Source organism: Leuciscus leuciscus, assembly GCF_965113295.1.
Source record: "Leuciscus leuciscus genome assembly, chromosome: 12".
NCBI lineage: Eukaryota > Metazoa > Chordata > Actinopteri > Cypriniformes > Leuciscidae > Leuciscus > Leuciscus leuciscus.
The window spans coordinates 41,585,352-41,608,206 of record NC_138736.1 but is presented as its reverse complement, the minus strand read 5'-3'; the positions used below and the strand labels follow the sequence as shown (position 1 = coordinate 41,608,206).

Sequence of the window (22,855 nt, the reverse complement as noted above, 5' to 3'; positions counted from 1 at the left end):
TGCCAGAGAAATTTCCTTGATTTAAAAAAAATATATTTTATTTATTAAAACTAACATCATAAAGTATGATATTTTTTACTTTGAGCAATGATGGAGCTATAATTGACTCTTCTTAGGAGCATATAAAACAAAACAGCTCCTTGGAAAAAATGTAATGTAATATTTTGTGCTTCTAAACATATGTTTATTTTAATTCAGATTAGCATTTGAGGGCAGCAATGTTATTCATAATGTCGAAATAAATCCGACATAACGTTACTTGAAAGCATTATAGCCTCCAATTCCTGCCAAACTTCCAAAGTTGCAGTTAGTGTTACTACAGTAAATCCATGGTGAATGTTGCTGATCTGTGGACACTGGATAGTTCATTCATGTCACAATGTTTCTTCCTGGTTTCCACGTCAGCGCTGTTTGATCCGTTAATAACGGAGAAATGTGAATGTTTCTCACTAGATCTCGCAGCGATATTATTACTTTAGTGGCGAGTTCAAATGCTTTCTTTACTGGATCTCTTAGCGCTGTGTAGTATTAGATCGGCTCGCGCTGCTTTGGTCCAAACTGATAAACAGTCCGTCACGAGTAGCTCAGTTTCGTTCCGCTTACATTGCGTTTGCCATTTGATGTTGTGGTCGCGCCAGCGTCTACATTATGATCGCGTTCGCGACGCGCTTACATTTGAAATAACCATAGACAGTATATAAACGGAATTAACCGTTCGGTTTGTAAATGCGTGCCTTGTACCGAACGGTTTAATACGAATACGCGTACCGTTACACCCCTAAAACAGTGACATAATCGATTATGGCACTTTGCCGCATCGATGCTGAATCGTGCATGCCCCGCATTGCGATGCATCGCCGAATCGATTATTGTTGACACCACTATTCAGTATAATAGGATCACTGGTGGTCACGTCTTATCCATCTCTGGAGTTTAAAGAACCTTGGAAGATAACAATAACAGAGTATAAAGACTGGCCTGCCCCTCCCTTCTGGTCGCACTTGTTTCACAGACTGTACTGTCTACCTCTGTGTGGCAATTGGGCCTCTTGCAAGACAATAAATTACTTTTTAATGATCATTTGATTCCAGACTATCTCTTATGCCAAAGATGATTGTTTAGTGAATTAAACTGCCATAACACCGATTATAGGTAAACATCAACCGTCTGTTGACATTTCGCCATCAATACGCCTGTGTTCCTGTGGGCGGAGGTTAGTCTAAACACGGTTCTGGTGATGTCATTAATGCAGGAAGTAGAGGGGTGTAGTCCAATCGAGCCGTTTTATGTAGTCAACTTCTGTTAAATAAAATATCTCGCTTGGCATTGAACTTTGAGCTTTATAATTTTACAGATATTATTTATACTCTAACAACAACATTACACACTAACTAAAGTTTGAAACATGGGATCACGAAGAACGGGACCTTTAATGAAACGTACGGTAACAGAAATCTGAGATATGAAAGCGCATCTTCCACAAGAACACAGTCATGATGATCATACATGAAGTGACTCAGCAGTTTCAGCTTCACCTTCAGCTCAGATTATCTTCATCATCATGTGGACTTTAGACGCTTCGAGCTGATAAGAGTCAACAGTATGAATGACAGCGAAATACACGTAGCCTATCTAAAATACAAATCGAAATATTGTATTAGTTTATTAGACTACTTTATGACTAAACATAAGCTGTACTGTAACGGTCATTTAGTATAAATACTTTTTTATTTGGTTATCTATATAAGTGTGCTCTACCGGTCTTAAAGGTGCCGTAGAATGGATTATTTTATTATTTTATAATGTTTCCTGGGGTGCCCTTATAATGTTAGTATGTTTTTTAGATCAAAATTGGTTATAATTTAGAAATAAAAGGCATATTCCTGATTTCGGCCCCGTTTACACGATGGGAAAACGCAGATATTTCCCTGCGTTTTGGCCTGTCATTTACACGAAAACGCCGTTTTTATCCCAGAAAACGATTATTTCTAAAAACTCCGGCCAAAGTGGAGATTTCTGAAAACGCCGGTTATGTGTTGCCGTGTCAACTGGGAGAAACGGGGTTTTAGGTTCTCAAACGTCACATTAATTCGCCAGAAAATGCTTACGTCATGTGAGCGCCCTATGTTTAGAGTTTGTTCCATACTGTCTATGAGTTTGTTTGGCTACTATTTGATCATGGATGCTGTTAAAGTGGTACTCATTTTTACTTTTGTGAAAACGCTTTTGGCCTGTTTGCATTTGCTTCGCTGTCTGTCCACACGAACGAACCTCGCGCCATGTCTATTGTTTTGAAAGGAACAGGAAGTCGCTCGTGCTATTCGTCGTTGTCGATTTTGAGGATTCTGATTGGCTTGCATGGCTTTATCCTTCTCCTTACACTGCCGCCCCTTTGTATTTATGCGGGTTGATGTAAACGACAACTTTTTTTGAAAACGATATTGTGTGCACGATGTTATTTTTGAAAACGGAGGGGGAGAAATATTCGTTTCTCTAAATACCCGGCTATGTGTAAATGTGGCCTTCATCTATTGATTTGAACACTCTGTTTGAAGGGGCGTGTCTGCTGTGAGACTTCAGTGTTGTTGCCCACTGCTGTGATTGGCTGACATGCTTGCATATGAAATATCTGGCATTATGTAGAGCTATCTGGAAAACTTTTACTATTACAGCTTTTATACGTTTTTACTATTACAGCTATCGGGATTAACGAATCATGAGAAGTTTTCTTTAAGTATTTAGATCTATTCCCATCAATAAAAGGTTGCAGTGATGACCATTGAGCAGATGACAGCCTGTTGATCGCGTGAATGAAGATCTTATCACTGCAATGCGATTTACTGATGCATAAACAGTGTTGAACGACTTTGAGAGAAAGATTATCTGTCTTTGAACTTGAACAATTACACATCAGAAATTCACATAACCCACTGGTTCTCCAGAGGCTCGGATGAAGGAGCTAAAAAATACTTTTGTGTTCATTTGTACATCCAAACACTGAGCAACTGCCATGCTTCGTTCGCTCGTTTGCAAGCCATGATGTCTCTCGAGGAAAAAACAATATCGCGCTGTATCTAGATAACACAGTGTAAATTATCGTTAATAAAATCACTACTTACCGCTTGCGGGAATATAACGTTAGTTGAAATTGCCCCCTTCGTCCGTTTGAGACGCCGAGAGAAGCCTGGCTGCTTGATATTGTTCCAGGTTAGAAAAACAGTCCGTGGTGAAATGGGCAGAGCAACTAACAACTTCGAATTAAACTGTAGCGGTATCCGATTAGAGATAGATCTGCCATTTTCCCTATGATCCTCCTCCTGCTTGTTTCTTCACCTGCAGAACTTCTGATGATTCGGCTGTGCAGTTTCGCCTGGCACTGAGCATGGGCTGGCATATGCAAATTTTTAGAGGCGTACATATTAATGATCCCGACTGTTGCGTCACAGTCGGTGTTATGTGGAGATTCGCCTGTTTTTCAGGGGTGTTTTTCAAAAACGAGATTTAAATAAGAAAGAGAAAACTATGGTGTTTGAGACTCACTGTATGTCATGTCCATGTACTGAACTCTTGTTATTTAACTATGCCAAGATAAATTCAATTTCACATTCTAGGGCACCTTTAATAATTGTAGAGGTCTCATCGCGTGCGTTTCTTTACCGCCCGCAGCTGCAAAGCAATTAGCAAACATTCCTGAGGTAAAGAAAGTAAAATAAAAAAATGACAGCTCAGCTGCTTCTCAACACTTAATTTGTGTAGAATAGATATTCATACAATAGACTATGGAAATGTAACATGCATCGCCCTAACCATTCACAAATACTCTTGTTTGTATAATAATAACAGTATGAACACTCAAATACTCACCAGTCTGACCTTACCAGCTGATCCGTTGGAAGAGATTTTAAATTTAAATTTCTAACGGCTCTGCTGGTGAGGTCAGACCATAGACAGTATAAGAAGGGGGTTCAGACGGTTCAGACTGGTGATGCGGGGCACATCCCAGCTAACACAGTACGTTGTGACGACGTCGTCAGTTAGTCGTCATTTGGTCAGCGTGACATTACTTTATGACAACGTTGTGAGGACGTCGTGGTAAAGTTCCATTTTTTTAGAATCTTGGCTAACGTTCCAGAAACGTTGTGGGCACGTCCTCAAAAGACGTCGCTAGTTTATCCCATCGAGAACGTTGTAGAGACGTGGTCCACTGGTCACCAGATAACTTAATAAAATCTTTGATGAATTAAGTAAATGTTCCATATAATATCCAAATGGCATATTATCACTAGGATAATATTTGTAATGCATTTATTTATATAATTGAAATTATCTGGAAAGTTATCTGGTGACCAGTGGACCACGTCTTTACAACGTTCTCCATGGGATAAACTAGCGACGTCTTTTGAGGACGTGCCCACAACGTTTCTGGAACGTTAGGCAAGATTCTAAAAAAAAAGAACTTTACCACGACGTCCTCACAACCTTGTCATAAATATAAACGTTTGTATATAATTATTATTATTATTATCCTTTGTATTATTATTAAGGAGGTTGGGTGTTCGTAAAAACAACAATTAAAAAAATCTTCAAACTGAACTTCAAACTTGAAGAACTTAAAAATGAGTTTTAAATTCATGAGATTTGTATTTAAGTAATGTGTTAATTCTACATATTTATTTATGTAAATGCTGCGTGACTGACGTGTTTTATGAGCGTGCGGGCTGAACATTTGAGTAGCTTTCAAACCCTGGAGCGGCGCAGAGTTGCCATGGAAACGGCGCCGCAACAAAACGGATATCAGGAAAGCTCCCTCTCTTGCTGTTGTTTTCACTGCTTTCAGGTGAGTTTAGTCTCTAAAATCACACACATAATATACACAACTGTTCCTGACACTTTTCTTACGTGTTATTACATCTGTTGAATATTTAGGCTACTTTGTAGAAATGGTTTAGTGTCTTCGAAAAAGTCCGTTAGCATCTCAACCGTTTTCAGAAGAGAGGCTAACCTAAGCTCTTATTTACAAAAGTTTGGGCTTATAATCACATCTTTGTGTAGATAAGAGGTTATGATGTGCACCTGAATGTGTGATTGGAAGTTGATTAATTTATTTAACTGATATAACATAAATGTAGCAGCTGTGTGCTGTTAATCGATGACGTCACTTACACTGAGCTAAAATTGTCTGAAACTAGTTTAGATGCGTTTTGATCTTTCACGGTAAAGAAATATTGATACATGTTATGTTATTTAAGCAGCGACAAAATAACCCCTCTACAACAGAGGGGAAGCTCTACGATTTCAACATTTCTTAAGGAAGTTGCTGACAGAGAAGTGGGAAACACAGGGAGAACTGAGGAAGCTTAAGTTATTAAATAACTTCATATCCATTTTCCCCCACCATATTTTTACCTATATTACTGACTCATTTATTTGATTAAAAATACAGTAAAACAATAATATTGTGAAATAATATTAACATTTAAAATAACATATGTGAATATATTGTAAAATGCAATTTATTCCTGTGATCAAAGCTGAATTTTCAGCATCCTTACTCCAGTCTTCAGTGTCACATGATCCTTCAGAAATCATTATAATATGATGATTTGATGCTCAATGACTTTTTCTGATTATTATCTAATATGTTGAAAACAGTTATGTATGGAAGCAGATTAGTCTCAAATATAATTCACGCAAAAAACATGATTCACAAATGCGTATACAATTTCACATACATGAAACCTAATTCACGTACACACAAAAAAATCCACGTGCGTGAAAAAGCAATTCACATGCGCAAAATAAAATTATATACTCATAAAATACATTTCACAAAGGCAAACCACAATTCGTAGATATACAACTGTGCACAAAAACCTTTGAATGTTTAAAATGTACGAGTGTATCCTTGCATTTGAATGTGCAAATCGTCATTCACGTACGAATCGCCTTAGATATGTGTGTGTGTGTTTTTGAGACTTTCCTGGCAGCATAACACTCGTAACACAGAGCAGTCGTACTCTTTAGCCAATCAGATTTAAGCTTATCAATCGACCAATCAGTATCACGTGAGGGCGGGCCTATCTACATGTTACGTCATCAACTTTCGACCAGTTCATGGCTGAGCAGAGGTAAGTGCAGTTAATCGTTCATTTCTGTGTTAACTGAAGTTAAAGAGTTCGAGATCAGTTGAAGCAATAGTTTATGAACTATTAACTGATGTAAGCAAGTGTTGTTGTAATTAGATGTCCCATATCGTGTCAAAAATGAAGAAGAATGATGCTTGTTTTCAATGTTTTGTTGTATTTTAGCTGAAGGTACAGACAGCTCTCACAGCTACAATCACGCTAATGATTGCAAAACAATCATCTGTGGTCAATACCCATCGAGATTGTTCTTTAAATAGTGAATAGACCAATTGTAATGAGCACCCAGTGTTTTTTGCCATTTGTGTATGATGTTAAATTATTATTAACACTTGTTTCCCTGCATTTTTCAGGATTACTCACCTTTGGTGTGACATCTGGATAGCAGTCACGAACATCTTAATTCACGTTGTTTCTTTATTCTCTTTTATACTTTTTTTCTTGTATTTATGTCTTAATTGGTAACACTTTATTAAAACGTTTCATTAGTTAACATGAACTAATAATGAACTGCACGTGAACAGCCTTTATTATTTTTTGTTAATGTTAACATTTACTAATACTTCATTAAAATCTTGTTAACATTAGTAAATGCACTGTAAACTAACAATGAACAGCTGTATTTTTAACTAACGTTAACAAAGATTAACAAACACAGCAACAAATGTATTGCTCATGGTTATTTAATACATGAACTAATGTTAACTTAGTTATTGTACCTTATTGTAGAGTGTTACCAATATATTCAACATGCATTTCCTTATGCTGTATTGTAATCTCAAGGTTTTTAAATAAGGTTTTTTATTGTCATCTTAAGGTCTCACAGGACAATATTGTGAAGCATTAATTTTACTTTGCCTAGTAAAATAGGCAAATCTGATTTTATGCTGATAAAACAAAGGTACTTATAGAGAGGCAATTAAGATTATGCGACTAAGATTATTCAGTAAACTCTATTCAAATACCATCACTTAATTTCCCACATCCTCTGTCTGCACCTCTTGTACTATAGGGGTTTTAGTACTTTAAATATCAGGACAAAATCTTATATGTCCTAACAGAGAGGTCTACTGATGACCGGACTGAACAATTCATTTTTTAACTTTTCTCTTGATGTATTGCACTTATATTTATATACTTAAAAGCAAAGAAGACTCTGACTGGATCTCACAACTCCTGAAGAGACGTATATTTCTCTGTACTGAATATTGTGCTTCACAGTTTAGACTGTCAGTTCATGATCTTCATATGTAACAGGAACATTAATCATGATCAAGTCATTTTATATATTTTATTCCCAAAGGATTCGGAAACTTTCAAATGAATAAAACGTGTACATCAAATTGAACTATGTCTGAATCTTTTAATTCTTACAAGAACATTTAATAATGCATGCATAGCAAGGCTTTCCGCAGGAGACAAATTAATACAGTAACAATGCATCACTTTCAACCACTTGTTGAAACAAACAGTTAATAAACTATTGCTTCAACTGATCTCTAACTTCTAAACACAGAAATGAACGATTAACTGCACTTACCTCTGCTCAGCCATGAACTAGTCGAAAGCTGATGACGTAACATGAAGGTAGGCCCGCCCTCACGTGATACTGATTGGTCGATTGATAAGCTTAAATCTGATTGGCTAAAGAGTACGACTGCTCTGTGTTACGAGTGTTATGCTGCCAGGAAAGTCTCAAAAACACACACACACATATCTAAGGCGATTCGTACGTGAATGACGATTTGCACATTCAAATGCAAGGATACACTCGTACATTTTAAACATTCAAAGGTTTTTGTGCACAGTTGTATATCTACGAATTGTGTTTTGCATTTGTGAAATGTATTTTATGAGTATATAATTTTATTTTGCGCATGTGAATTGCTTTTTCACGCACGTGGATTTTTTTGTGTGTATGTGAATTAGGTTTCATGCATGTGAAATTGTATACGCATTTGTGAATCATGTCTTTTGCGTGAATTATATTTGAGACTGATCTGCCTCCATAGTTATGCTGCTTCTTGTTTTTGTGTACACAATTCAAATGTTAGGGGCCAGTAAGATTTTGGAAAACAATAATGGCAAGAATGGATTAAATTGATAAAAAGTGACAGTAAAGACTTTTATAATGTTATAAGATTTAACTTTAAAACTTTTCTTTGAACTTTATATTGATCAAAGAATCCTGAAAAGGGCATCATGGTTTACACAAAAATCTTAAGCAGCTCAACTGTTTTCAACACTGATAATAATCATAAATGTTTCTTGAGCATCAAATCATCATATCATAATGATTTCTGAAGGATCATGTGACACTGAAGACTGGAGTAATGATGCTGAAAATTCAGCTTTGATCACAGGAATAAATTATATTTTAAAATACATTAAAATAGAAAACAGCTATTTTACATTTTAATGATAGTCACAATATTACTGTTTTTACTGTATTTTCGAAAAACTGCATTATATTAGCAACATTAATAAAGTACTCCTCTGTTTTAGCTGCCTAAGAAGGACGATGAGGTGACAGTGCAGCTCGGGATAAGGAAGAGGAGGAGGAGGAGGAGGAATACGTAAGTTAGACAATTTTCTTATTCCTTTCTAACAAAAAACTATAAACCTGACTACAGTAGTATGGTACATTTTATTTTTATTTTCCAGCAATATATAGAGAGAGACCATCCTCCTCTCCTTGCCTCAGAAGACCCTGCCCTCCACTGGTGGGGTAAGAAAGAGACTCATCCTCTTCTCCCACAGCTCTCCATCATCTCCTTCTGCCTCCTCAACACTGTCTGAAAGAGCGGTTTCCACAGCTGGGACACAGTCATCATGCTCATTTTCTTGAACAAAAAACTCTTTATGTATATTTTGGTGGGCGAAATAATACAGGAGAAATGCTAGAAATCTATATTGTTCCTTTTACATATCTTTACTCTTTATGAGCAATATTTGTATTTTATTTGTTAGCTTCAGAGAAGCTCAAGGACTAGGCTATAGATCTTTGGTAATTGTCGCATTGTTCAGGTTTAGCTACTGGTAGTGAAGCAATGAAGCACATCACCACCAGACATTTGTAGCAGGAGCCTCATAGGACACTACAGGAAACAACTGAACCTATTTCTGCAAAGAAAATTAATAATAAAGAAAATGCTGAATCTTTTCATTTCTTTTTTTAAAGGTCTTTATTGTTTATCTGCCAAATTATAGAGAGTAGTATCAATAAGAATATCAAACACTTTTTTTTTTTCAGTAAAAAGAATAAAACATTTTAATAGTTGGTTACATTATTCATTGATTATGTTTTTTGATTAATTAATTGATGTTACATTTATGTACTCATTACTTGTTAACATGGTTAAAAAATCGTTAATGTTCAAAATTTATTGGCTTAGTTTGTACAAAGAAACACTGAATAAATGCTGATTAATAAATTAATGCAGTGTGGTTTTGGGCCATTTTCTATTTAGAATTTAATACAAGTTTGTATTGGTTTCCATTACATATCTGTATTGATCCCTAAACGTATTAACAGAAAACAATACACAATTCCCTATTAGAATGTATAAGGTTTTACAGCAGAGAATGAAATGTTTGAGTTTATCAGTTCTATGTGGATTTCAATGTTATGGATCAAGCACATCTTAATTCCCAGGACTAAAGGTGAGAAGTATATTAAAAATAAATGCGGACGTGGTATTTTGGTCGTTAGGAAGTACCTGCCACGTTCCAGCGACGTGCCACTATAACGTCGCCACGACGAATACAGGAATCACAAAGTTACGTTGCTGGAACGTTATGTGGCACGTCCTAACGACTAATATGGTCCTTTGGTGTTACGTCCTCGCAACGTGCCAGTTTGGTCATAAAGACGTACTCATCACGTTCTTGCGACGTACCACTATAACGTCGCCACGACGATTATGGGAATCACAAAGTTACGTCACTGGAACGTTATGTGGCACGTCGCTACGACGAATATGGTCCGGTCCGGTTACGTCTTCACAACGTAACTGTGTTAGCTGGGATGACAGTTGGTTGATTTTCGCTCTCCACTTCCTGTGATGTATCGATGTTCCCTTATTAAAAATTTAACTATTTTAAGTTAATAGTAAAATAGTACTTTAATTTACTTTTTTAATAGTAAAAATGTAACTTTTTAAATTTAAACAAATCTTCCTTTACTTTGAAAAACACTTTACAACAAGGTTCCATTTGTTAATGTGAGTAAATGCATTAGCAAGTAAATGCAAGTAATGTAATAAATGCATACATATTTTAAGTTAATATCAATCGTGTGTAGGCTACTTAGTATAATCATTAACTGATAGTTGACTCGATTAGTCTTGACAGTGATTATACAGTTTTAAATGGATATTTTTCTTCGCTTCAGAAGGCATTTATTAACGCACTGGAGTCGAATGGATATGGATTACTTGTATGATGGATGGAGCTTCAAAATCTCGGTTACCATTAACTGCCATTATAAAGATATATTTTTTTAATATAACTGTAATTGTGTGTGGCTGAAAGGAAGTCATATACACCTAGGATGGCTTGAGGGTGAGTATATTATTGGATAATGTTTATTTTTAGGTGAACTATCCCTTAAGTAGCCTACCAACGACATCTTTAGGCTGACCGCGGTCTTCACACGAGCATAAACTGCGCATGCTCCTTGAACTTGCGAACGGGCCACGCCTATCAAGTTCCGACCTGAAACGCAACCAAATCTGTAACAACATTTCTGAATAAACTCGACATTATGGCGCAGAATATGATGCTTTACTGGGGCTCCGGCTCTCCGCCGTGCTGGAGGGTCATGATCGCGCTGGAGGAGAAGAAACTGCAGGGATACAAACACAAACATTTGTCGTTTGACAAGAAAGAGCACCAGTGTGCAGAAGTGAAGGCTCTCAATCCCAGACTTCAGGTGCGTCTCACACACACGCCTGTGGAGTGGGGTTTCTGCTGACTGCATTATAGGCAGTGGGCCAAGTCCGTCTATCTCGTTTAGTTTTTGATTTGACAGTTACCCAGCAGCTGTGTGGCTCATTTTTTTTATTTGTCTGTATGAATAATTCACAAAAAGATTACCGATTGTTTCCAACGCCAGTTGTTGCACATTAAAGTATAAAAATAGATTTAATTTCGCTTGCTGATCACAAACGTTGGCCGGAGTGAGATCCAATCAACGCTTGTGTTGTTACCTTGTTGAATTGATTTGGCCAATCACGTTATTCGTTGAACCGTCGTCGCGTCAGTCTGAAGCCAAATCACTAGCTGTGTCCCAATGTGAAGGCTGCATCCTTCGAAGGACTGAAGACTTCAAGGATGCAGCCTTTGCGTCCTCCAAAGGACGCACCCTTCATAGGATTTCCTAATTGCGCAACCAGGTGTTTCTGATCACCGCTCCTCAACGGTCCGAGAGGACAGCTGCCATCCTGATCATTCATTTGATATAGCCTAATTGAGTAAACAGCTATGGAGCCAGAATTGGCTATTGTCATTTTTATGTTTTATATTTTACTGGAGGACATGGTGAGGATGTTTCAGCCCCGGTGCTGCCAGGTCATGTATTTTTGGTTTAGCCCTATTTGAATATAAAACCCAATTGAATATAAAAAAGTCCAGTATTTCTCGCGCTCGTCATCGGCAGCTGTCACGGTTGCCAGGCGACAAGAACAGTCCTTGTAGGCTAGACCGGTCCGAGCGCTTCAGATGAGCCCTTTGATATGGGACATATCAAACTTATATGAGACTTTAATTTTCGGAACTGCATATTTCATTAAATATTCACGTACAAATGTGAAGTTTTGTACGTGAAAACGTACAAAACTTCACTGCTGCTGCTGGTGCTGGCTGGTGCTGCTGGTGCTGGCTCCTCCTCACCGTGGATACCCACTGCTGAACTGGGCCCTGAGGACAAACCAGGGCCGAGTTTCAGCAGTGGGTTTCCCACTCACACCCTCAACTGAAGTACCTTTTTTCCCTCACATATGATTTTACATTAAACTACACAAAAGTATATAATGTAACAACCTTGAAAATATTCAGAAGTAAAATGCATGTCATAATATAAATACAAACTATAAAAAAAAAACTGACAATGAGTTTTTTCCCCTGCAGAATACATACCTCTAGTTTTACGCTTGATACTAAAAACTTGTTATTAAAAGTACTTTTTTCAGAAATTACTCTTTTTGAAAGTCTAATTATTATTCTAATAAATTCTAATAAAAGTCTACATTTTTTTCTTATTTTATGTACTGTAAATGTTTGTTGATTTTGATATGTTTAACGTATGTTGTTAATAGTTGGAAAAAGTACTTTAATGTAGCCCGTGGAACAAATGATTTTCATTTACCAATTTTATTTGAAAAAAAAAAAGGTATAGGCCTACAAGAGTTTGTTTCAAGTAGAAATTATGACTGTCAAAAAAATAAACAATGTCCAGAACAATTCATTCTCTTTTATTTACACATTTAAAGTTGCATAAAAAAATAATGTACAGATTTTCTTTCCTTTTAAAAAATAATGAAAAAAGTTAAAGAATATGTAGAAAAAAAACATTTTTCAATCATTTTCTCAAGAAGAGAAAACAGCCTGTCCATCCCTCTGCCTTGGTGCTGGTGCTGCTGGTGCTGGCTCCTCCTCACCGTGGATACCCACTGCTGAACTGGGCCCTGAGGACAAACCAGGGCCAAGTTTCAGCAGTGGGTTTCCCACTCACACCCTCACCTGTCCCAGGACACTTGCAATCCTAAGGGCAGAGCAAATTAACCATGGCTTGTTATGTTAACAACAACAGCACAATACATTTCAGCAAAGACGTGTTTTTTTTTTCTCCTGAATTGCTCTAAAAAAGCTTAACACAGGGGTGCAATCTTAAGTGCATTGTTAACACTGCAAAATATGACACATCAAGACATGCATACAAAATACATAAGAAATCATATTTCTATATACTCAAATTTGGTTAAAACCACATAGCTTGCATGACAGCACTACAAAAACATAAAAGTGAAACCCCATTGCCTTATCAACTGCTTTTCTTATTGTTGTGTGCTTACTTCTTTAGAATATTTCTTTTAGCCTAATACACAAGTGAGATAGACTAGTGCAAATATTACAGATAGGTCGTTAAACTAATATTAGCACAAGTTTTGCCTCAAACTACCTGACAAATGAAGCCACACAATAGTGACGAAGGAGTTAAGATGAAGTTTATAATAAACTTTAACTCGGTTTCGCTAGCCATTTAAATAAATGAAAACATAATACTTACATTTAAATGTGAATTTGCTGTCCACCACCGATCTCTAGTCTCGGCCGTCTTTAAAAATAAATAAATAAATGCTGTCGTCAACGGCGCGCAATGAGTTATGGGGTAGAATAGGGTAGGATAGGCCGCTAAGTGTTCATTTATGGATCCTTCCTTTCACGGGGAAACGAAGGACGCATTTGGCGTCGCTTTTGAATCAGGGTAGCCTTCGTCGCGGCGCGATGACGCAACCGGCCTTCAAATACGGACTTCGGAGGATGCAGAACTGAATTGGGACAGCCTTCATCGAGCCGCGTGACGCAATCGGCCTTCAAATGCGACCTTCCAAGGATGCAGCCTTTGAATTGGGACGTCCTTCGTCGCGCCGCTGTGACGCAATCGGCCTTCAAATGCGGCCAATCGTCCTTCAAATACGGCCTTCGGAGGATGCAGCCTTCACATTGGGACACAGCTCATGAGTCTACAACCCAATCTGGAGAGACCGGTGTTTCTCGGCAAGACAACGTCAAGGTAAGATTTGTTTTACAATGATTATACACCCCTATATCTTAACGCTTTTCATATAAGTTGTATTTAAGACTGCAAGCTATAGTTCGCCGTGAATATATGCGTTGTCGTTGATGAGAACAGTAACGTTAGCCACGAAAGAATGTTGGTAGTGGAGCAGTAAAGCTAACGTGAGGTCTAACGGTATGTTGCTTAGGCTAATCCAAAATAAGCATTCGGTACATACACAATGAACTAAGCAAAGAGTATATAATTACGGGAAAAATATTTAAACGGGAAGACAGCAGGAAATAATTCTAAGGGAGAATCACGGGGTAAACGGGAGGGTATGTCCAGGTTGGTTACAGCAAGCTACCTAGGCTACAAGTAAGCTAGACTAATTATCAGCTAAAAAGAGTGCAAACCAAAACAAAGAAATTATTTCAAATCAACTTTATAGTGGTAGTCATGGAGTTATTTTAGCCAATTATGGTTGATTGTCACGATTGATAGTGGTTGGGCTTCACCTACATAACAGAACAGGTATGGTGGAAAAATATTTTAGTTAAAGATGGCTGTTTTTGAGCTATTTAACAAAATTATTTGTGGTCAGAACTGCAGTAGTCTTGTCATGCTCAAGATGGTTAGCATCTTAATACAAATGTCAAGATGAAAAATGTGATTTAAAATGATTTAGTAATGTGCGCTTTCTGTGTTTATTTATCTGAATTAAATTCAGTTGTTTATCTAACACACAGACATGGACAGGACAACATCATATCTCTCCACACCCAAATGACTACAGAGGTGATCGTTGACAATCATCACATCAACAGCACCATGATGGAGCAGGTCAAGATCACGGAGTTGCTTAGTATCCACATCACAGAGTGACCCATCTTGATCTATCGACACCACCAACAGAACCTGGCCAAGAAAGTCCAAAAACCTCTGCACTTCCTCCCACAGTTGAGGAAGGCTCATCTCCCAAAAATCCATCCTCTTAACTTTCTATAGGGGAATCATAGTGAGCCTCTTCCTTCCACCCCCACCCTCCAATAACCTGAGGGCAGCTGATTGACTCTTGCACAGATACACTGGTAGTTTACACTATGATGCTGCTACATTGGTTTATTTAGAAATTTGCTATGAACATTTGACCCCACTTACACACAAATTGCACTGCCTTTTGCTGCTTGTCATGTCATCCACTTACACAATAATACTATATTAATTAGGGATGAGTCACGATTTTCAAATATTCGATTAGCTGATTTTATTATAGAATAGGATGTGCGGGATGATTGTCTTTAAAAAATCCCCATGTTTTAGTTGTGGTTATAAGTTGCAATCCTAAATTCACATACATTTTTTATTCATTTAATAAATATATTCTTAATATTTGTTGTTTTTGTTTCTATGTTTGAGCTTGTATATCTCAATATTAATAACAGTCTGGTTAATTTTGAGTCTTGAATTGTAAACTCTCAAGGGTTGGATTTCTAAATATATGTTGGTTATGTGTCAATTCAGAATGACTTCTGAGCAGCAACCTTTTTATTTTGGGTATGCATCACTTGCCAAAATTGGGGCTGACTAGTAAGGGGTTAAACGTATATAAAATAACACATATAATGTATGTTTAAGTTTTTTAACTTATATTTAAGTGTCACACCGCTCCGCTTTATTCATATGCTCTCATTTTATTAATAAAAATAATTTAGTAGCCTATTCTTGCCTTGTTTTTGAATGAATAAATCAAATAGTGTAAAAAACATTTCAGAGAATTTTTTTCTCAATCTTTTCCACTGGCCAAATAGTATTTTTAAATGATTTATATTTTTAATGGAAACAGATAGACCTTGTTGTGCATTATTTGCACGAAACCATTTTCTCAGACAATCTGCTATTATCATGATAAGCAATTAGTTAAAACATTAAAACACAGCATGCCAGAGGAGAAGTGTTCAAAAGCATTGCATCCACAACAAAAATTTGAATATAAAAATGTTGTAACTTCTCAGTAATTATTTCATGTAGTTAAAGTGTTTAACAACACCATTAATGAGAATGGCATATTTAATTTAAATGTTTATATCAGAAGTAAAACATATAGTTTAAATCAGTGGTTCTCAACTCCAAACTCAGTGTGTCAGATAAGGGAGACATACACAATATGCAGAGCAGTGGGTCCCGAGGACTGGAGTTGAGAACCACTGGTTTAAATCATTCTTTTATTTATTTAAACTGTTATTGTGAACATGCACTGTATTTATGATTAGGACTCATAATAAAGATTTACGGTTTTACTTCATCTGCCGTTAGATAAGCTATATGCGTCAGTTTCACTATATGGCCCAGCTTTCTTGTCACTGACAAAGATTACATGCCTCCGCTGTAGAATCTGTGTTCATTATTTACATTGGTTGTCAAGGAAACGGGAGGTTTTCTTGCGTTATGATTAGTACTCCTGCTTCTTTGCCGGTTTAAAAAAGTAAGAGTTTGTAAGGACATTTTGCGTCAAATGTGCATAAAACATAGTTGGAAACAATGTCTGTAGTACTTATACGATTTTATTACATGACCTCAGCAAAAAAAAACGTACACAGCTGTGAGGTAAGTATTAAATTCGTAATTTCGAGGTTCGGCCCACCGCCTACTTAGTGTTTACTGCAAATGCACCTTTCATAAAGAGACACGACATTTACCAAGTTTTTTTTAAATTAATTTATATTTATTTTTTAACATTGCACATTTATTTATTTTGCAGCTTCCAACTTTCAAGCACGGAGACCTCATCGTGAACGAGTCTTTCGCCGCGTGTCTGTATCTGGAGGTAAATCAGTGTCATAAACAGAAGGCGTGGCGAGAATCCAGCGGTCCTTTAGCCTTCGTACAAATACACATCTGTACCTAATTTAAACAAACACAATCCAAAAGTGTTATAATTCTTGTGAATAAGAAAATAGGATGCTGAGGAAGAGAGGGGGATGGGGATATTTACCTGCCAAATGCGGGAAATTAAGCGTGACTGAACTCAAAATTAATTACTAAAAAGTCAAAGTTATGATATACAAGTCATAATTATGATGACATATTAAATCATAATTGAAATAAAAGGTAGAAATCATAACATATTAATTCATTTTGACTTTGTTATAATTTCGGCTGTTAAAGGTTGTATCAGCAATTTCAGGCCCAAACATAAATGATGTTCAAAAATGGTCAAAAACCCTCGTCTTTGTAGGCAGCCTAGGCTCTGAGATCTGCACACAAAAACAATTGGTTTCACCAACCACTCAAAACCAAAATAAATAGTGTTCCAACCAATCACCGACAGGGATGGGTGTTGTGAGGATTTCGCATGCAGTCGTCATAGGCAGCCGTGCACGAGTGCAAAACCTCACAACACCCATCCCTGTCGGTGATTGGTTGGAACACTATTTATTTTGGTTTTGAGTGGTTGGTGAAACCAATTGTTTTTGTGTGCAGATCTCAGAGGCTGCCTACAGAGACGCGTTTTTTTGACGGCCTGCTTATGGGGCGGGCAGCTAGCGGATCGTTAGGAAAGATTAGATGATTATGACCTTTAAAGATTATGACCTTTAATGTCATAATTATTACCCAGAGAGCAACATAGTGTTGGCCCAGATCCGGCCCACATCTGAGCCGTGTGGAATGCACGTGTTCCGGATCTGGGCTATGTTGCTGTCTGGGGAGTTTTTGTCAATTTCAACTTTTTGTCATTATTATGAAAATGTAAATCAAAGTTAAGTTAATTAGTATATCATAATTTTGACTTTTTATGTCATAATTATGACTTACAAAAGCATGTTTTTTTCTTATGTGGCGAAAATGGGCTTTCATACTGTACAGTTAAAAGACGTTACCAAAAATATTTGTATTTCAGTATTGCATATATTCATAAAACATTTGAATAGGGACAAACAAAATATATGACCTAACAAAAATCAGTGATTAATGTTTCCTTCGTTTTTATACAAACACAGAACACTGCGTTTGAGTCGGCGACATCTCGCAGCATTACAGACCAAATAAACAACTATAATATTAATATTGTCTATCAAACTGGGATAGGTGAGTTACAAATAATCACTTTTAGCTTTTCTTAAACCCTTGAAAACTAGTACAGAGCATTAAATTAAATTATAATTTATTACAGTTCAGAGTAGATTAAAATCGATTAATAAGTTCCAATGTAGACTTTCCATGTTTATATGCTTATATTGCATGTATATGTTACACAAAGCTGATTGGTTCCTGCTGTATCAGTAGCCAATGAGCTCGCTGCTCAACTCTTAAATAATTGGTTAGCATTTGCTTTTGAAATTGAATCAGTGCTTTCAAGGAAGTGTAGTAATAACAATTGATTTATTTTTTTGTAGTAATTGAACAGATCCAAACACAAAGATGAGGGTCACGTCACAGACTGATAAATGTTTCTGGTTTGTAGAGTGCGTTCAAGTCTCAAGGAGCCCGTCTGATCCCAGATGATCCAGCCGAACTGGCGCTCGTCTACCAGCGCATGTTTGAGACCAACAACCTGCAGCAGAAAATGTGTAAGTGATTTAAATCATGAACGTACATTTAAAGCTGCACGACGACTCATTTCGACGAAAACCGATTTTTATTTCATTATGATCGGCCAATCCCAGTCATCCAAGCCTTATATAAATGAGATTTAAAGTCCCCCCTGTGGTGAAAATCCAGCTTTTAATGTAGTTTATGTGTCAGTAATGTAGTAATGTACCTATGTGGTGTTTTTAATGTGCTTTAAGACAAACCATGTGTAAATTCATAAATCAACACCATTGCTGAGTATTTCCTCCTTAAAACTGCAGTGAACCAAAGACAGTCTCAAAAACACGCTTTGAAATCGCTGGTGTTTCTGACGTCACAAACTACCTTGTAACCAATCAGATCAACGTGTGATCGTCAACCAGTGGATCTCTGAGCTGAGTGAGTGAGTGGAGGCGGGGCTAATTTGCACATTCATAGAACAGCGCATACTAAATGAGTTATGTGAATCAACAGTCTCATATGTCTATTTATTTTTAATATAGGCATACTATTAATTTATTGTTCTATTTTATTTATCATTTAGGTAAGGGACCTGGGTAATGGATAGGGGGCGCTGGCCCAAAAAAGGTTGAGAACCACTGACTCAGATCTTACCTCATCCGGTTCAAAATTTGTAATTAAAAGTAATTAATGTAGTTTATTCGCTGTCATCGTCCTCCTATCACATGCTCTCTTTGCTCACGGTTTGCATTAAGAAAACAAACGTGTCGTTATGGTTCTTGCACTCGATGATGTCCAACAGCGCTTTAAGTGGTTAGCAGTTTCACTCTGAGCGGACGACGGTCAGCCGCTTATTCTGTGTTGAACTCTTGTGTGTGCAGACGACGTGGCCTTCTACGAGTGGTACATCCCTGAGGGAGAGCGACACGAATCGGCCCTGAAGAGGAATAAAGAGAATCTCGTCACCGAACTCAAACTGTGGGACGGATACTTGGAGAAGGTTGTGTTTTAACAGGGATTCTCCGATTGATCAGTATCGGCCGATAATCGAATTCTCTGACTAGATCGCTAGTAGCGCTGCCCTCGACTAAAGATTTTTCTAGTCGACTGTTAGTCATTCATTTAAGCGATTAGTCGACTTCTCGCACTTGTATATTAATAAGCCAAATCATAATAATGAGCTTTTAATTGCCTTAGAGCTTAGAGCGGCGCCAGATCATTTTTTTTGATATATTTCTCATGTCTGTGAGGCATACGCTGAGTTTCGGATAATTTATGATGAGATGCGCTCCAGTTCACGTGCAATGCAAGTGACCACGGCGCGCCGGCGCCTCCAAGATTATATTGTCTGCTTCTTATTTATTAAATACAGGCAATTGGTTGATAAAAAAAAAAAAGAAAATTAAATTAAGATACATTCTACAAAACAAAACTTAATGAAGTGGTCAAAATCATGTCTGACCCACTCCATGTCTCCCGATATATTGCATATCCTATCTTACTCGTGCTGTTCACTTTTCATAATCAACATAGATGGAAAAAAATAACATTATAATATTTGAACAAATATGAAACTAAATGAGCTTATTTAATGGCTACAACAGTGCAGTAGGCCTACAGACTCTCTATTTGTGCAAATTGTTGCACATTCATTTACTTCTGAATTTTGCACACACAAGTTGAAAGGCATTTGTTTGTGCATAGTAGAACATATCTGCAACATTTATCAAGTTCACGGATAATTGTGCGTGCATTTATTAATTATTATCTTAATGAATAATGCAACAAGGAGGAAGCATGTAAACTATGTTGTTTGTTTATTCAGAATAGAATGGATTGCAAATCCGAATGACATTTTCTTTTTTTTTTTTTTAAACGTGAACAATGATGAACGCAGAAAATGAACTTTGGATGGCCTAGGGGGAGTAGGCCTAGGCTACTTCTCTAATATAATTCAACAAGGTTTTAGAATACAGAATATTTTTTAAACAAAATAAATATTTTTAAAGCCTATTATCCCGGCCCCGGTGTGATGCGTGCGAGTGGAGGAGACGCTGCGCATGACACGTGACGTGTTGCATTCTGTAACACAAGTGCTTGATCAAGGGCCAAGTTTGGGCTCGGACAGAGAATCTAAGCTCTAAATCACCTACATCGCCTAATCAGCGCTCACACGCACACATAAAGCCACAGCGCACCAGCAAACCTCATGATTATGAATGGGAGACTGTCCGAACATTTTAATAGTTAATTATTCATTTATTTTCGTCTGCAGTGATGAATCTCCGCATTAGTGCACACACCTATATGCACGTTTCAGAACATAATCTGAGAATGTTTGTTTTCCTTTTGAATCGGTTAATTTAAAAATAGACATTTCAATCTTTTGATAGATGTATTTCTCATGTCTGCGAGGAAAGTTCACGCTGAGTTTCGGTTTATTTTGTGACGCGCTCAAGTTCACAGAGACAGAGACGGCAGAAAGCGCATCCTGATAGTTTTCTTTATTTTACAAAAGCACAACGTTTAGTTGTTGTGAGTGCACACAAATAACATGAGTCCGTTTCCAGTGGCGTTCTAGGCTCTAAGTGTCGTGCAGCAAGAGCGCTAATAGCTTCCTCACTTAGATATGAGCCTAATAATCGGCTAGCGCACATTTATCTAGGTTAGCATTATAGCGAGCGGCCATGTAAAGTTGCTACTACTTGCATGTTTCAAATAATAAGTCATATTTAAGCTCGATAGATGATAGGCAAACGTTTGGATTTTCCTGTCTGATTACCACAAGTACCCGCCGTTAGTGATCTGTCCCTCACGGATTACGCAACTTCGCCACAAGGTTTTGTTTTTTTTGCTTTCCTGTAGCTCAAACAGTAGAGCGTTAGCGTTTGCAACGCCAAGGTCATGGGTTTGATTCCCAGGGAAAGCAAGAACTGATAAGAATGTAAATGTGTGCCTTGACGTGCAATGTAAGTCTCTTTGGATAAAAGTATCTGCCAAATGCATAAATGTAAATGACTAACCGACTAATTCAATTTTTGTTGGACTAAGCCTCTTCATGTCGATTATTAGCGGGCAGCCCTAATCGATAGTCTCACGATCTCACGAAACGATTCCAACATGACGACGTCAAACTTTAGCGCAATAGACCCTTTTCAAGTTCTAAAGAAATGTCAGGAACATTGGCTAAAGGATTTAATACAACGAGCCTGATTCGCTGCCTCTTTCATTCGTTCTTATTGAAATTAATTGCATTATGAATGCCATAACTATTATCATCAACCTTTGGTCATTGAACTTGAACCCTTATTGTCCTCCTAATAAACTCAATCTCATTTGTTGGTCAGATGGGTAAAGGGTCGTTCCTCGCCGGCAAGAACTTCACCATGGCGGACGTGGTTTGTTTCCCAGTTATCGCATATTTCCCACGACTTCAGTGAGTGAAATCATTATCAATCCTTCTCCATGGACAGCATGTTTGATCATAATGTCAGCTCAAGGTTTAATGTTTGATCTGTTAGACTGGTGTAATGTTTGATCTGTTAGACTGGTGTAATGTTTGATCTGTTAGACTGGTTTAATGTTTGATCTGTTAAACTGGTGTAATGTTTGATCTGTTAAACTGGTGTAATGTTTGATCTGTTAGACTGGTTTAATGTTCGATCTGTCTGACTGGTTAACAGCTGTCCTAAAGAGAGATGTCCCAGACTGATGGAGTATTATGAAATGTTGAAGGACCGTCCCAGTATTAAAGCCAGCTGGCCTCTGGAATGGCTGGAGAAACCCGAGGGTGAGGATACACTGAAGGACCTGTGAGGAACATCGAAACATCCTCAACACCTCTGGATCATCACAGAATCAGATTAATATTGCATAAAGTTCAGCTTTGATTTATTCAGTAATTGCATGTGATGTTTTCTAACAGTCCTTTATGCAAGAAATGTTTCAGAAGTCTCTTACTAATCAATTTTACTCCTACAACTGTTAAATCACAACTCTTGTCTTGTTTACATCGCTGCACCTTTTAACAGTTTTAAAGTTTTGTTCTGTTTAATCAAGCTGAGGAAAATATTTACCATCATTACAAGAAATAAAAAATGTGCTTCAGTTTTAAATTATTAGCACAAAATATAAGTCGCTTGAAATGGGATCTTAATTGTTTACGTTTTAGCTGATTCATTCCCAGACAGCCACATAGTGTTGGCCCAGATCCGGCCCACATCTGGTACACGTGGATTCCACACGGCCCAGATGTGGCCCGGATGTTGCTGTCTGGGTTTCAATTTAACGATTACATTTCTCAAATATTTTTCATATTTATTCTTCCATATTCGTACACCAAATAAAATAGTAAGTAAATAATCAGCCTGCAATCTGTCTTTGTCGATCCAACTGGTAT

The 22,855-nt window shown here is 37.3% G+C and overlaps 1 protein-coding gene and 2 long non-coding RNA genes across 3 annotated transcripts; all 3 read left to right on the top strand.

Moving 5' to 3' along the window:
• The first annotated feature begins 3,998 nt into the window (after positions 1–3,998).
• Positions 3,999–9,817, top strand: LOC309511428. The gene is made up of 3 exons (XR_014210606.1): positions 3,999–4,837; positions 8,649–8,719; positions 8,808–9,817. It is a non-coding gene; the product is annotated as an uncharacterized lncRNA (long non-coding RNA).
• Positions 9,818–10,820: 1,003 nt separating this feature from the next.
• On the top strand, positions 10,821–22,821 carry LOC309511388 (glutathione S-transferase A-like). The gene is made up of 6 exons (XM_082186602.1): positions 10,821–11,076; positions 16,685–16,750; positions 18,389–18,494; positions 19,338–19,456; positions 21,804–21,892; positions 22,140–22,821. Exons 1-6 carry the CDS (start codon positions 10,909–10,911, stop codon positions 22,270–22,272), a joined length of 681 nt encoding a protein of 226 aa, XP_082042728.1. The 5' UTR covers positions 10,821–10,908; the 3' UTR covers positions 22,273–22,821.
• LOC309511440 lies at positions 13,288–15,315 on the top strand. The gene is made up of 2 exons (XR_014210622.1): positions 13,288–13,938; positions 14,673–15,315. It is a non-coding gene; the product is annotated as an uncharacterized lncRNA (long non-coding RNA).
• Positions 22,822–22,855: the final 34 nt, after the last annotated feature.